The sequence below is a fragment of the Lissotriton helveticus genome, chromosome 1_1 (assembly GCF_964261635.1).
Source record: "Lissotriton helveticus chromosome 1_1, aLisHel1.1, whole genome shotgun sequence".
NCBI lineage: Eukaryota > Metazoa > Chordata > Amphibia > Caudata > Salamandridae > Lissotriton > Lissotriton helveticus.
In genome coordinates, this window is record NC_136057.1 from 1,008,030,047 (window position 1) to 1,008,044,731 (window position 14,685).

General features: G+C 44.5%; 1 protein-coding gene across 1 annotated transcript in view; it reads left to right on the forward strand.

Annotated features, from left to right (window-relative positions):
- The window catches only part of LOC144771782 (NACHT, LRR and PYD domains-containing protein 1 homolog), a 344,518-nt gene that overhangs the window by 77,213 nt on the left and 252,620 nt on the right, over positions 1 to 14,685 (forward strand). Inside the window, exons 2-3 of the mRNA XM_078656071.1 lie at positions 8,657 to 8,784; positions 12,847 to 13,197. Coding sequence (XP_078512197.1) covers positions 8,721 to 8,784; positions 12,847 to 13,197 — 415 coding nt within the window. The 5' untranslated portion in view covers positions 8,657 to 8,720. The remainder of the gene's footprint in view (positions 1 to 8,656; positions 8,785 to 12,846; positions 13,198 to 14,685) is intronic.

A 14,685-nucleotide genomic window follows, 5' to 3' on the forward strand; every position in this document is an offset into this window, starting at 1 on the left:
TACGATACATAAATATATATTTATGTATATATATGCTTTTTATAGTAGTACATTTAAAAAACACTACAAATTAATTTTAATGTAAAATATATATATTTAATGTTTGATATGAACAAGTGGTGCCTGTTTACAAACCCGAGGTGCTAGCAGCAGCGGTGCGTCCATTGGGGCGTAGGGGCGTAGCCCCTCCAGCCACATGGACCCGCATCGCGGCCGCAATCCTCTTCTTACAAAATAATTGCTCACAGAACAGAAGTCCGAGTCAGCCGCCGGGACACACCCGGCGATTTCGGAATGTGCAGGGGGGGTGGCCTGCTGCAGCTTGAGTGACAGTACACTCAGGCTGCAGCAGACAGACGGACCGTAGTGCGCAAGTGCATGTTGGGATCCAACTTTCCCAAGCATGCTCAGTGAAAGTGCCCCAGCGGGGCCCTGGGGTACTTCTTAGCCTGCCTAGCCCGGGTTTGAAGGGGCGACAGGGCGAGCAGCAAATGTGCCCCCCTAGCCAATCCTGGCGCTCCATGCAGCGCCAGGATTGGCTGGTCCAGTGCAGGCCAAGTGCAGGCCAATCACTTTGAGATTTCGGGACGCCCGCCGCTGTGACGTGTAGCCCTGGAGCTGGAGCTCGCCTCGTGCGCAGGCAGCAGACCGTGTGTGTGACTCCCGCCTCACCGTCGTCACGGTACAGGTAACTCGTTTGTTACCTCTGCTACTTTGTTTGCTCTTGACACGTGGGTACAGGTAACTCGTTTGCTACCTCTTGTACTTTGTTTGCTCTTGACACGTGCACAATTATCACTATTGCCTCATGTAACGTAACGTTTGCTCTTGCAACAGGCCGACTTGTCATGTTCCACTACGGTTCCTATTGTGAAGCGCTCTGACACCTTTGGGTAAAGTCCGCGCTATATACAAACGCAATAAATAAAAAATATATATATTAAAACATGCCCGTGCATTCAATGGTACTGTTGCCTTTCACTGTGGTGAAAGGTCAGCCCGGATTACTCACAGGATGTGAGGCAATTAGCACCCGGCATCAAAGTGAATGGAGTGGGAGCCGAAAATGGTGCTGATGACGTTAATTCAGGGGAGGGGGGGGGGGGGGAATCTGTCGTGTCATGATTAGAGGAAGTACTTCAGGATGTGATGGGGGGGGGGGTGATGCAATCACTCCGGCGTGGACGGAGTTTAATATTTAAGTAGCTAATTTGTCACCACTTTAACACCGTCCCTAAAGCTCTCATTTTATGATCTGTGAGAGACGTGTTTCTCTGCCAAGGCATTCAGAGCTCTGCCAGTTCCCTGGTGATGACCTCGGCAGAGCTGCAGTAAAGCGCATGCGTGGAACAGACTTCAGTGGAGGTTTGCATGGGATCCATTTCTTCCAGCTACTCACGAGCATACACATCATTAATATCCTTAATGAGATTGGGAGTCGCCTGGCAAACTTCATATTTTAACCAATAAACAGTGAGTCACTGAATCTCAAGATGTTAACAATATTGTATGGTGAATGACTGAAGAACACCCCCTACACTTACTTTATGAACATCCAGAGTCAGCCATGTTTATGGTGCTGTCCGCTCCTCTCGGAGTGATGCACAATAATGTCACCCCCTAAGGAAAGGGGGCTCTTTGACCAACGAGCTGGACCTCGGTGGGGGCAAGGGACGAGGGGGGAGCGAGGGGCAGTGGGGTGCGGAGGATTTTGGTGTTTGAAGTATTAGTGGTAGTAGTTGTTTATTCGATCATTTTAAGACCATTCACATAAAATACCAAACAATTCAAATACACCATAACAACTTACAAAAGAGATTAAAATGTTAAAACACGTCGTAAAAGCAGCAGCATGACAGCTCAATAACGACAGTAAAATATTTGGGTGGGAAGATTCAATTAATTCCAAATTCGAGAAGGTATTCATGTAAATGTCATCATAGGGAGCCAGCAGTTATGAGGGGACTGATATGATCCTTATTACAAGATGTCAAGAACTGGCCACTCCTTGCAACAGATGCAGCGCATATGGGTTCTTAGATAGCAGAACACAGCCTAATCATTATATGCCAGGCATAAAGCAAATATCTCGTTATTACGAATACAAGCCATTTAGTTGTATTCGATTTGAACACACGTAAGGCATCAACGGTTCGTTTAAAGACAGAAAGCGACAAGCTGCAAATAACCACCTTCTTCTGATGTGTGCATAGTGAGGGCAGAAAAACATAGTGTTCGATTGATTCTGTGCTTAAGCTACACACTGGACACAATGGCGAATTCTTCCATTTGCTCTTGGTGGCATTAAGTGGCAGAGCCCCAACCCTAAAGTGTATGTAAAGTGCACGTGCTTGAGAAAGTTCAATGCCATCGGGGATGTGATGGGGCGGGGGTGATGCAATCACTCCGGCGTGGACGGAGTTAGCGTATCCGGGTGTCACACGGTGAGTCAGTGTGAATGAAGGTTGTGAGGGTGGGGTGCGTTAGTGCTCAAGTCCAGTCAGGATGAGGTTTATACGTGACCTGATGGGGTAGCCATGGACAGTGCAGGAGTCAGAGTGGCGGGCCCCGGTGCCACTGCACCTGCTGCACCTTTTGCCAGCACCGTCTCCGGCTCACACCTGGGCGGGGCGCACGCGCAGGGACTCACCTTACTCAAGTGTTTCAGGACGCGGTGGGCGCTGGATCAGGATTCCCTGAAGGTGTCCCGCACGTCGATGCGTTCGCATGATGCCAGGTAGTATTCAGCAGTGTCTTTCTTTGAGCCCTGTGTGTTTTTAAGAGGCGTATTTTATTTTGTATGGGGGGAAATTACCAGGGCGTGTGGCCCTCTCGTATCAGAGTTGAATCGATCTACACAGGTACAGGTCAGTTAAACATGACTCAATGAGTTTTCATGTTTTGATCCACTGACAGGATTTTGAGGTTGTGTCACAAGCAAATCGGGCATGCCGGACTGGCTTAGATTTGACGGTCTTTGCGTATTGCACCTTTATATCATTAAATGCTCGGACTCTTAGCTCTGTATCGCCTCTGTCCCTGGAGTATCGCCAGGACTAAAGTACAAGTTTTTGTTAATGGAACAAGTAGGACACCCCCCCCCCCCTTCTCTAATTAAGATTTGTATATAGGCTTCTTTAATGCAAAGCTTTTAGGAAAAGGACACATTCAAAACAAATGCATTGAACCGAGTTAGGCTGGTATGACTGGCAGTTTCAGTGTAAAAGTGTACACGTTTACTTCTAACAAAACAACTTGAGACTAAATGAAAGGCTCCTAATGTGTGCAGATAAAAGGATGTTTTGCTAAACATGTGCAACGTAAGCCATTTCTGATGAATTTAGTGAACATGTTTAACACGTGTGTAAGAAAATATGCAATGCGTGTTAAACCATTTAGGGTACCATGAAAATACTTCTAGGGCCAAAATCTGTCATAAGTGCAGCCGTATGTATGCTCTTGCATAGGTTCAGATATGACTACGGATTTGCTGAAGTTGGAGTTAACTTTGTGATTTCAATTTTTGCATGAGCAAATGTGTGTATTTGTGGAAGTGAGAATCTGCACATTGTTGCAGCTCAGTTTACAGCACTTCTACCCCCCTGTTGAAGTTTTTCCTCCTGGCTTTGTGTGGGGTAGAATTCTAAACTTTTTCAGTGTGAAAAGAGACGAGTTGCTGAATGCCATGAACATTTACTTTTGTGGGTGTTCGGGCTCACCGGGCATTCGAACCAACAAGCAGCACTTCTGACCTACCTGCTCATGTATGTAGATTAGTGGAAAGGTACCAAAAGCAGAGCCTCGTCTAGATACTTACCCCAATATTTCTAGCCATTGCATAATTGGAGGCTTTTATCAGAGTTCTGATAGAAGAATGCTGCTGTAATTAGTTAACTCACTGGATTGTTCCAAAAGGCATGTGTTTTTATTCCAGGAATATTAGATTATTGTAGCATCCTCCCTGGGCTGGTCTGAATTGAAGTGCATGTCAATTATTAAAATGTCTGTTTACAATTTTGCTGCATCTCAAATCTCAATTTTAAGACACTGCTTGGGGGGGGGTGTAAGGCATGTGGAGGCTTGTGATGACACCTGAGGCAGAGTTGTGAGGGCAGTGGGCACGCAAGTAGGACAGTGTGCGCAGGCAAATCAGCGAGGTGACGGTAGCTGGGTGAGGGCACGGTGAAGAAGAGCAGCAGATGAAGTAGGCCAGTGAGGGTAGGTGGAACACTGTGAGAGCAAGCAATGCAGGGCAGTGAGAGCTGATGGTACATTACAGTAAGTACAGGTGGGCAGTATGGCGAGTGCAGAGAAGGTAGACTGGGGGTAGGTGCGGGTAAAATGGAGCAGTGAGAGCAGACGAGACAAGTCAGGAAGTGGAGAGGAGACAAATGGTGAGGGAAGGTGAGTCATGGCAGTGAGTGAATGCATGTAAGTGAGAAGAAGTGAATGAAGGTGAGAGGGGTGAAAGCAGGTGGGAAAAGGCAATGTGATAAGGTGAGACAAAGTCGAAGCTGGAGAACATTTGTGACAGGACAGTAAGAGGTGGTGAGACAGGGCTGTAAAAACAGATGAGAAAGCACAGCGAGTGAAGCAGGACAGTGAGAGGCAGAAAAACATAGTTGCGGTAGGATGGGGTAGTGTAAGTGAGACAGGTCAGTGAAAGCAAGGGGATAGTGAGGTGAGACGAGACAGGAAAAGAGTGAAGATGAGGCAGGACAGTGAGTGCAGGTGAGAAACGACAGTGAGAGCATGGATATAGTAGGGTCAGGTGAGACAGGAAGTGAGCGCAGGTTAGTCAGGACAGTGATTGCTGGTGAGGCAGGGACGTGAGAGCAGGGTTATAGTGGGGTCAGTGAGACAGGAAGTGAGTGCAGGTGAGTTAGGACAGTGAGTGCAGGTGTGGTAGGACAGTGAGAGCACGGAGCTAGTAGGGTCAGGTAAGACAGGAAGTGAGAGCAGGTGAGTCAGGCCAGTGAGTACAGGTGAGGCAAAACAGTGAGAGCACGGAGCTAGTATGGTCAGGTAAGACAGGAAGTGAGTGCAGGTGAGTCAGCGCAGTGAGTGTAGGTGAAGCAGGGAACAAAACTGCTGAGACAGCTCGGCCAGCGCAGGGATATCCTAGGAGTGGACAGTTCCTGAGCACTGGACACTAGTATTTTGCTCAGCATTGGGCATCAGATATGTGCCTGAGCACTGGACTCTCGGGGTTATCTTGTACACTCTGCTTTCGGGTCTTCAAGACACTGCTTATCTTTAGAATTACAATGCAGTGAGTACTGGGCATTCATTAGCATTGGAGATTGAGACATTCTAGACACTGCTTGTCTGTCTTTAGTATTACTATGCAGTGAACACTGGATATTCCTGAGCACTGGACATTGAAGCTTTCAAGACACTTCTTGTCCTAAGTGTTACAGTAAAATGAACACTCAGGTATTTCTTATCACTGAACACATTTTGTTCATCAGCACTGACTGTACCCCTGATCACTGCACAGTGGAATTATTTAAGTGCACTGGGCACAGGGAGATTGTACGTCTGAGGGAGAGGGGCATTTCTGAGCAGTGCGCACTAGGAGAGGGTTATTCCTACATGCTGGGCACTGGAGATGGTGCAGGGTACTAGCGCTAGACGCATTGCGGGACACCTAGACACAGGTTTTCCTAAGTACTAGATATCATCAGCAGGACACTCAGAATTTTCACTGTGATCTCAATCTTTGACTACTTTTGAGGTTTAATGTATAGTTTGGGGGTAGGTTTACTGGACAGACAGGAAAACATTCGTTGACATCTGTGAATGGCTGATCCCAGAGTCCCTGGGCAAGTAATAGAGAGCTGGTCTCATTGTGTTGTCTGTTAAGATGCAAACGTGGCATTTAACTGGGGTTCTGCATTGTGTGACTAGGCTGGAATTAGAGGAACAAGTTAACCATGTCCTAATGAGTTTTGTGATGTGTGTTTATCTGAAATGGGAATTAAATAAAAGTCGAACAAATGTTACGTCGTTTTTTATGTAAGATCAATATTGTGGCAGTTTATATAGTCTGTTACAAAAAGTTTGTCATCTGGAATTATTATATTATAAAGGTGTGTTAAATGTATCTGGGTTTCTGTTGAAGTGCTCCGTATCCAGTGGGCTGTGTCCTTACACCATGAGTTTCAGAATGGTGAACTACACACACTTAAAGTGGCCAGTCCAGTGTGGAGAAGAAAATCAAATCTCTTTATCTAGGCTTGCAACGCTAATACCTACTAGCTATAGGCATTCTAGAATGTTACTTTGTTTAATGTCAGCTTGGATTTTGAGATGTATTCTGACATCTTTCACCGGATTGCTTTTTAACTCCAGTGTTAATACTTTGAAGATGTGCATCACCTCCAGTTTTTGAAAGCGCTAATGGCGCTCATAGTAATTGGGGTTCTACACTGGACAGAAGCTACGTTGAAATCTCTTGTGTCGCACAGAGATGTTTGATGTCCTTCACAAATAGTACTTGAACATGCATTTTTATGGCAGTGAATTTTCTCAAGAAAATGTGATTCTTAAGCATAGAGCAATTAAAGTAAGATACGAGAGTCCGGAATTTCTCGGGAGGTCACAAATAGTCTCTACCAATTTTAGCTGAAGTCATGGTCGTTATTCTTGAAACAGATGTTGACTTTCATGTCAGTGAGGCTTTTCTTTTCATAAGTAATATTTTGTACACATGTAATTATTTGACATGGTTTTAAAATTATTTTTTTATATTCAAAGTATTTAGTATTTTAATGCTCCCTGTGGAGGATGTCGGTTGCAAGATTAACCTCCCAGCTACTGATGGAGACACCACAATGCTGTGGGTCGAGGAATCTGGAAGATGCATAAACATTAAATATATAGGATAGTGCTGTATGGGTGTTGCCCTTCAGCAGAAATCCTCCCATTATGGAGGTCACTAGTTCCCTGTTTATCAGTCTAGCCATTGGCCAAGTGGATGGGAGCTGTGCCTATTTAATATGCAGCAAGTCCCTGTGCTCCCAAATTGTTAACCATCCACTATAAAATTAACCAAGTATGTTGCCAACAGTTTTAATAGTTTAGTCATGCAGTCTTGTAACTGTAGAATTGGATGATGTTTTTATGTCCTGTCTTGTATGCTGTGTATCCAGCCCTGGTTGTGGAGGTCGCTCCTGCAGGTTGAATCCGTAAGTAAGAACATTGTCTGCTAATGGAGAGAACATCTAGAGTATTGCGTCCGGGGCCACTGCTCCAAAAAGATAAATAATGCAGATTGAAGACAGATGTGAGGCAAGCCATGAAGGCTGTACAATGCTCCTCTGATATTTTATGAAGAAAGATGAAAGGACAGGGTGGTCGGAAGGTGGACAGGGGGCATGGGGTGGGTACAGGTGGGCATTATTCCCCAGGCTTTTCCAGGGCCCAACGCCCATACTGCAAAATGTATTTATGATTTTTGGAGCAAGTCTGGTCTGTTTATTAATGATGACACAACCAACACAATTATGCTACTAGATGGCGCCAGACGCTTCAGATGCTCTCTTTTCTTTTGCTCCAGTACCATCGGGTCGAGTTCGTTCTATATAAAACTGCAACAAAAAAAAAATTGTTTCACATAGGATGGGTCATGAGGTCTCGCGGTGCAGGAAACCCATCTTGGGGAGTGGATAGGAGATAGCACAGGGTTGAAGTCACAATGTGAGGAGTGGACATGAGCTAGTACAGGGCAGGAGCGTCATTCTGAGGAGAGGACATGGGGTGGTACAGGGCAGGAGCGACAATCTGGGGAGAGGACATGGGGTGGTCCAGGGCAGGAGTAACATCCCATGGAGAGGTCACTGAGACTGTGTAGGAGTCTCACCCTTTGAAGTGGGCATGAGGTGGCAGTGTATGAACCATGCTTTATAAATCTTTGATTGATTGATTGACATCCCAAGGAGTGGCCATGAGGGGACACCTTGCATGAGTCTCATTCTGTGGCGTGGATATGAAGTAACACTGTGTAAGAGTCAAAACCCTATGGGGGATCTGGTCTTCGCCACTGACTGGACTCAACACGATCTCATGTAGATTCCAACAAGTAGAGTGAGCATCAGAAGACTGATGCATGCTTTGTCAAGCAGGCTGTGAACCAAGTGACTTGGGGTGGGCAGATTGGACTCCATTTGAACGAGGGTACGCTGGACTTCACGTGACACTCTGCAGGCCACATCCATGGGTAGTGAATGTATGAAGCTCTGTGGTTATACTGAATAAGCAGCTACCTATGTTATGCCATCTATTAATGTAATAACTGCACTTTCACAATTGCTTTATTAACCTTCCTGCTTCCTCAAATTTGCTTGAAAATGCACGATTTTTCTTCTTTTTTTTCAAAATTTTCTTGGGGGGGGTTAACCCCCCAAACCCCCCTTTTGGGGTTCGGGCACGCTCGTTGCGCTCGCTCGCTACGGTGCTGTATGCAAATCACTTTGCGCCCGCCACTTTCAAATGTCACCCACCGCCCCTGGGTGCTAGGCATGTATGTGATAACCTTTTCAGATGCATGTTGCAAAATCTGTTCTTATTTCCCACTGAATTTAGAGGTTATCTTGAACTGATCAAGTTTTTTTGCAACTGCTTCATTGTCTCACACGCAATGTTATCTTTTCAGAGTTTAAAATGAAGACGAAGAAGAGGAGAGACATTTTCATAGTGACACTACTTAACAAAGCAAAATGGCTGGTAGAGGAAACATCTGGTGGAAATGTGTTGCCGTTATTGTTATTCTAACAATATCAGGTACAGTAAAAGTTAATTCTACCTTTATGAGCTTCTGAATTTCAGCAACCAGGTATGTGAGAGTTGATTTTCAAAAACTGGGTAATCTCTGCTCATTGTTGCCGGTGGTAGGACTTGAAACAAAGCTCCCCTGATGCAACAAGGGCAGTGTTACCCCAGGTTTGATTTGTGCGGGTTGAATTTATGATTACAGTCAGAACAAATGAAAATTCCATGTATAAGACAAAAAGAGTTGTTATTAATTTATCTGCAACATTGAAATTCCTCCGTGTAAAAGGACTGGTTTTCTTTTGCCTCTTATTCGTGTGTTTTTTAGTGAGCTTTACCTTTGCCAACTTTATTCATAGCCTTCCATCATTGTCCTCACACGTTGAGGAGAAGAATACCGATGTGTAAAGATCTTTTTGCAACATCAGTCATCATCCTCAACTAAAGCTACTCTTTGAGTGAGCTGGATGAGACAGGTCTGTTATTGAACAGTTTGCAGTCCAAATATAATGAAATAATGATCATCTATAATACCCAGGATTTGTGCTCCCAATCTATTATTAACTCAAAAACAGGATGTAGGTTCTCCTGCTGGGAGTAAAAAATCCAAGGGCCTTATTTATGAAGGCCTTGCGCCGCCGGTGCGTCACTTTTAACATGGGGAAAAAGTGACGCACCGGTGGCGCAAGGCTTTCATAAATGAGGCCCCAAGTGTTTTCAGTTGACTGTATACCCTGTGCTCAGGCACAAAACTAGTCTGGTCATGTATGTTTACAGGAGGGGCTGTAAATGTTTGCTCTAATGCTGCTCGCGTATCTGAACTAACATTATTCAGTCACATGCTTTTAACACTGCCAGCCTCTGCTCTAGTCATTGTCCTTTCATTGTTCAAGTCTTTATCACTTGGATTCATATGGCCAGTCTTTGCTCTATCACTAGTCTGACCTGCTCCTTCATTATCTCACAGCTATATGACTAGTGTTTAACTGATGCATCAGTAGTGATTTCTCTGTCAGTGGTCTTATCTCCACACTACCACATATCTGTATTTGTTCTCACACTGTTCTAGCTTCCAGGAAGCCTTTGCTCCACTATTCCTTTATTTATTGTTCCTGTCATTGCCCAGTTTTTATATGTACATTGTTTCCTGTTCTCCATATGTAACCTTTGCCCCAGCGTAAAACTAATATTTGCTCTAAAACTGTTCTGCTGTCAGCTTTTCAAAATCAAAGACTTTGGCAAGAATAATGGGTTGCCAGAACCTGTGGATACGGCCTCTGGGATGATGCTCCATTACATTTTGGGTTCCATTGTGACCTTTCACGTGATGACCAACCAAATGTAGGTGAAACAGGACCTACATCAAAATAAGTAGGCCACATGCCCATTGCACTGACGAACAGTAAACCTCAAATTCATTTAATAAAACTTTATTTCGGCACACATGGCCATAAAAGAATCATAAAAGCGCCCAATTTGATACAATAAAATCATAAAATTGACACAGATTAAAATAAAAAGAGCAGTATTACAGTCCTAATATAACCATTCCATCATTTGGCCAAATTGGGTCCGGGGAGGTACATTGTTGGAGACAGTTATACAATTCCTACAATGTCATTCTGTTGTTCCATCCTTTTTAAGATGGCCTTACGGGTGCACCACATGGTAAATAGGAACCGTGAAATTGAGAAAACAATATGCATTTGTGTGTCATATTTCAACAGCCTGTACACTTCACTACAGTGCCTGGACCCCAGGTTCCTACAGAGTTGGAGTAACCAGTGTGACCTAGACCTCCTATAGCCCTTAGAAAAAAATAATACATGGAGTTCTGTTTCATCTGAGATGTTACATGCTGGACATCCCCTGCTACAGGCTCCCTCCCATTTACTAGTGAATGAGCGCAGTGGGAGGACTCCATGTCTAAACTGTGTGTAAAGCTTTTTGGTGAGGAGTGGCTGGATGTCGTCCAACACCGGTTCTAGGCTGTACCTGTTTTTTGCTGCCAGGAAATCCGCTGTCAGGCGTCCCATGGCTGACCCATATTCGAGCTCATTGAGTTTATGCTGCCTATAGCTCTCTACCAGGGTCTTTCTAGAAGTCATTTGGGAGGTTTCTTCAGGTGAACTCCATAAATTCCCCCTACCCAAACCCTCACATGTTCTCTTAATGTGGACCAGCCATGGTAACTTCCCTGAACCTCGGTTCTCGCTTTTTTGGGATATTTATCAGGAAGGTGTGGTGTGAATCTCCTGAAAGGTAGTTTTTGATCTTCTCCAGTACAACATGATTTAGTCATAAACTTTCTTAAACAGTCCCACAATCTCCAATAACTGTTCTCATACCATATTCACATAATTGATCTAGTCCTTAGCTCTCAACGTACGTGTTCTATGCTTGATCACTCCAAAGATGTGGTTCTCCAGTCTTCAGCCTGTGTCTTTCCAAATCACCAGTTTTTTTCCCAAGCCCAGTTTTAGACTAGCTCTAGGGTCCTCGCCCCCATTGTTCTAGTCATTACTCTAAGGTTTTCTTTTTGCTTAGTGTCTGTTGAGTATCCACCAGTATCTGAAATCGAATATTTTTTATGACTTTCTCAAAACCTGCTCTTTGTGTTTGAAGTGTGCTCTGATCTTTATTTAAGAACTAATCACTTGGCTGATCTGATGCCTTAAACCTACAAATGCTACACTACTTTACACTCCTGAACTGTATTCCAAATCTGTAACACTGTCCTGTTCTCTTTTGGGTATGTGTGTAAATTGAGTCATTTCTCCCTCAATGTGCAATTCAAGGACTATGCCATATCACAATTCTAAAAACTGGATGTATGACATTACAACGCGTTCCATTACAACGCGTGCTTTCACAACGCTTCCCTTACAACACAAGTCGTTACCACGACTTGCGTTGGGGGCGCGGATTGAGAATAGTATAATTTACTATTCTAACACCAGTCCCAGTGGACACTAGGGAAGGTGTTGGAATAGTAAATATACTATTCTTATCCTCTAGCGCCCTCCAGCGCAAGTCGTGGTTACGACTTGCGTTGTAACGGACGCGTTGTGAAAGCATTGCGGAGTAAAATCCGCGTTGTAAAGGATGTTCCCCCTAAAAACTACATAAAGGAAGACTCTCACGTCCCTTGCTTGTGACTCATACCCAGGGAGAGTTTCCCTGATCCCATGGGATGGAGGCATTAAAAGGGGTATGGTGTGGCCTCTGTGTACTACTTCTCACTCGTTCCAGAATACGACTGGACCTGATAAATGACATAGGGGTTCTCCCAGGCAAACTTGCTTGCCCCCCACAAAGTGTCTGCTCTAACTATCATTGTAACCCTTCAAGAACAGTTTGGCACAGACTCTGGAATAGAGGCCAGGCATGTAACTCATGTAAAATGATCAGAGAACAACAGTGGGAAGAGACCCACGTGAGTGAATCTCAGACTGGGCAAGCAGCCGTCTGCCGTCACCAGTCAAGCAGTCAGAACAAGAAGAAGCCTTCTGTGTAACAACACAGTCCTTCAGACACAGCCTTGACCTAGTCTTCTTTCCTTCATCCCAAATATGCCTGCCATTGCAGGTCAGTGCCTGCTAGGCCCACCCTTCAAAGTAGAACTGCTAGCAGGTGAAGTTCTGGAGTAACACATTCAAACACTTCATGCAAGAATAAACAAGAGCACAAACCAAATCTGTCCATCTTTTCATTTAATTGTGTGCAAGCTCTTCCTTCTTTTGTTTCCTGAAGGCAGAACCTGGTGATCATAATTTTCTGCTCTCAAGTACCTCTCATGCATAACGACAGGTCATGGACTTAGGAGATACATAAAGAGATGTCTGGGGATGCAGCAAAAGCTTCAGGGGTCCGTCATCACATTTGTCGATTGTGAAATAATGTTCCCATAGTTTTCTCAAATAGAAAGCACTGATTTAGCTATGCATCCTTTGTTCTTTCTGTGGACCGACTTAGCAAATCTTAGTAGCTACCCCAGCCAGTTAAATATACGTGTTTGTTACTGTGTATGTGTGATGAGCACTCACCTTTAATTTCTCTTTTCTGTAACACCAGGCTCTGGCTCCTGCACAATTGAAGGGATGCTGAATGGGGAGGTTCTACTGCCCTGCATAGTCCCCTACAAGGAAAACTTTAAGGATGATGAAAACTTTGTGGTCCACTGGCAGACTTCGGTCAACCCCGAGGTTCTTCATAGTTTTTATCATGGAGTGGAGCAGCTGGAGCACCAGGGACATAGATTCAAGGGGAGGACACATCTCTTTCCTCTGGAATTTACCAAAGGCAACCTTTCCATTTTACTGAAAAGCTTGAATACCTCCGATGCTGGAAGTTATTCCTGCCATGTGTATTTCAGCGATAAGAAAGAAGATTATATAACTCATCATGTAGAACTACTAATAAAAGGTAAGTTAACTTTTATGTCTATATCTCACTGCACTTTATCTTTGTTACCCACGAAGTTAGCTATGCTCTCATAGCAACAAATGTAATACTGTAAGTCACAGCTGACCTTTAGTTGATTTCTTCCTGTTAAGGAGGCAGTTCCAGTGTTGGCCACTGGGGGAATACACCTGACAGTGAGGAGAAGTAAGACTGTAGGTGCTCACATTCAGTCTTGAGAAGGTGGGAGGTAAATCTGAGGGCACTTTGACTACTGTGATGTCACAAAAAGGCATAACAAAAGCATTGTATAATAAAGGCCCTCACGCTGCCTGATGAATCTGATTTCCCTGGTCTGCTGGGGAAGGGGGATGCTGTTGGACATGCTGGCTCCCAGCCTCTCAGACCCTAGAACAACTAGCAGTGTTGTTACCTTCCACATTCTGTAAACCCAAAAAGAACCCTGGTACAGTGGTATCGCAGTCACCTCCCTACTTTGCAGAACCTCTCTAGCACCCCCGGTACCTGCTCAGCAGCAGCTCTATCAGGTGTACAAGCTGAGACTGCCAGAGTTGCAGCAACGTATGTCTTTTTTATTGTACTAAGGCAGTGTTTTAGAGCAGGGAGCAGGGCCGGGGCACCAATCTTCAGAGGGGCATAAGGAGCTGTCTGCATTAAGGTGAAAAAAAGTCACGTTAATTGCATTAAATTATTTAAAACCATCACAATTATTGAGCATTTCATACTCTATAAGAGCCTATATAAAATGATTTTCTAAAAATGAGTATAGTCATAAAAAAAAGCGTTAGAAAATACGTGGTTGACATAATATTGGGTTCTAGCGACATCCTCTGCATCCCATATCAATGTGTGATTGAACCTACAAATAAATGTTGCCAGTTGCCAGTTCAACATAGTGTACTCTGGGATTAGACGAGCAATGGTTGCTTGCCTGCAGGCACGTATACATCTGTCTCATTAAGGTCATGCAGACAGCAGAGTCCCGTTCACGTGGTCACAGTGATTCACTGAAGTGCTTTCTCTTATTTTTTTTAGCATGCTGCAGGTGCTGTTTTTAAGACCCCATCAGTCAGCTTACTTGCCCTCCCATCTCCCTCTCACCCATTGCTGCCGCTATTAACCACCTCCCAAAAAGCAACATGACAGCAGCGTCAGGAGGCAATCTGAGAGCGATTTAAATGAGATGGATGAAGTGCAGACATGTATGTGTTCAGAGGTAGATGTAATCAGCCAGGGGCTGATCTCTGAACAAAATGAGCTCTCTGTGGTCTAATTTTATTCACTAGCGGCAGCGAGGGTGCAAATTACTTTCCGCCTAGGGCGCTATCCTGAAAAAGGCTGACTCTGTTCTTGAAGGAGGGTAGGTAAGTCCTGATATGAGATGTCAGAGTAAGACAGAATACATGCTTTGTTTTATAGTGGAAGGGGTGAATCCATGGTGTTGTGTCGTCTGCCTGACCCTGTCTGCGTACAAGGCAGGCGAAAACGGAT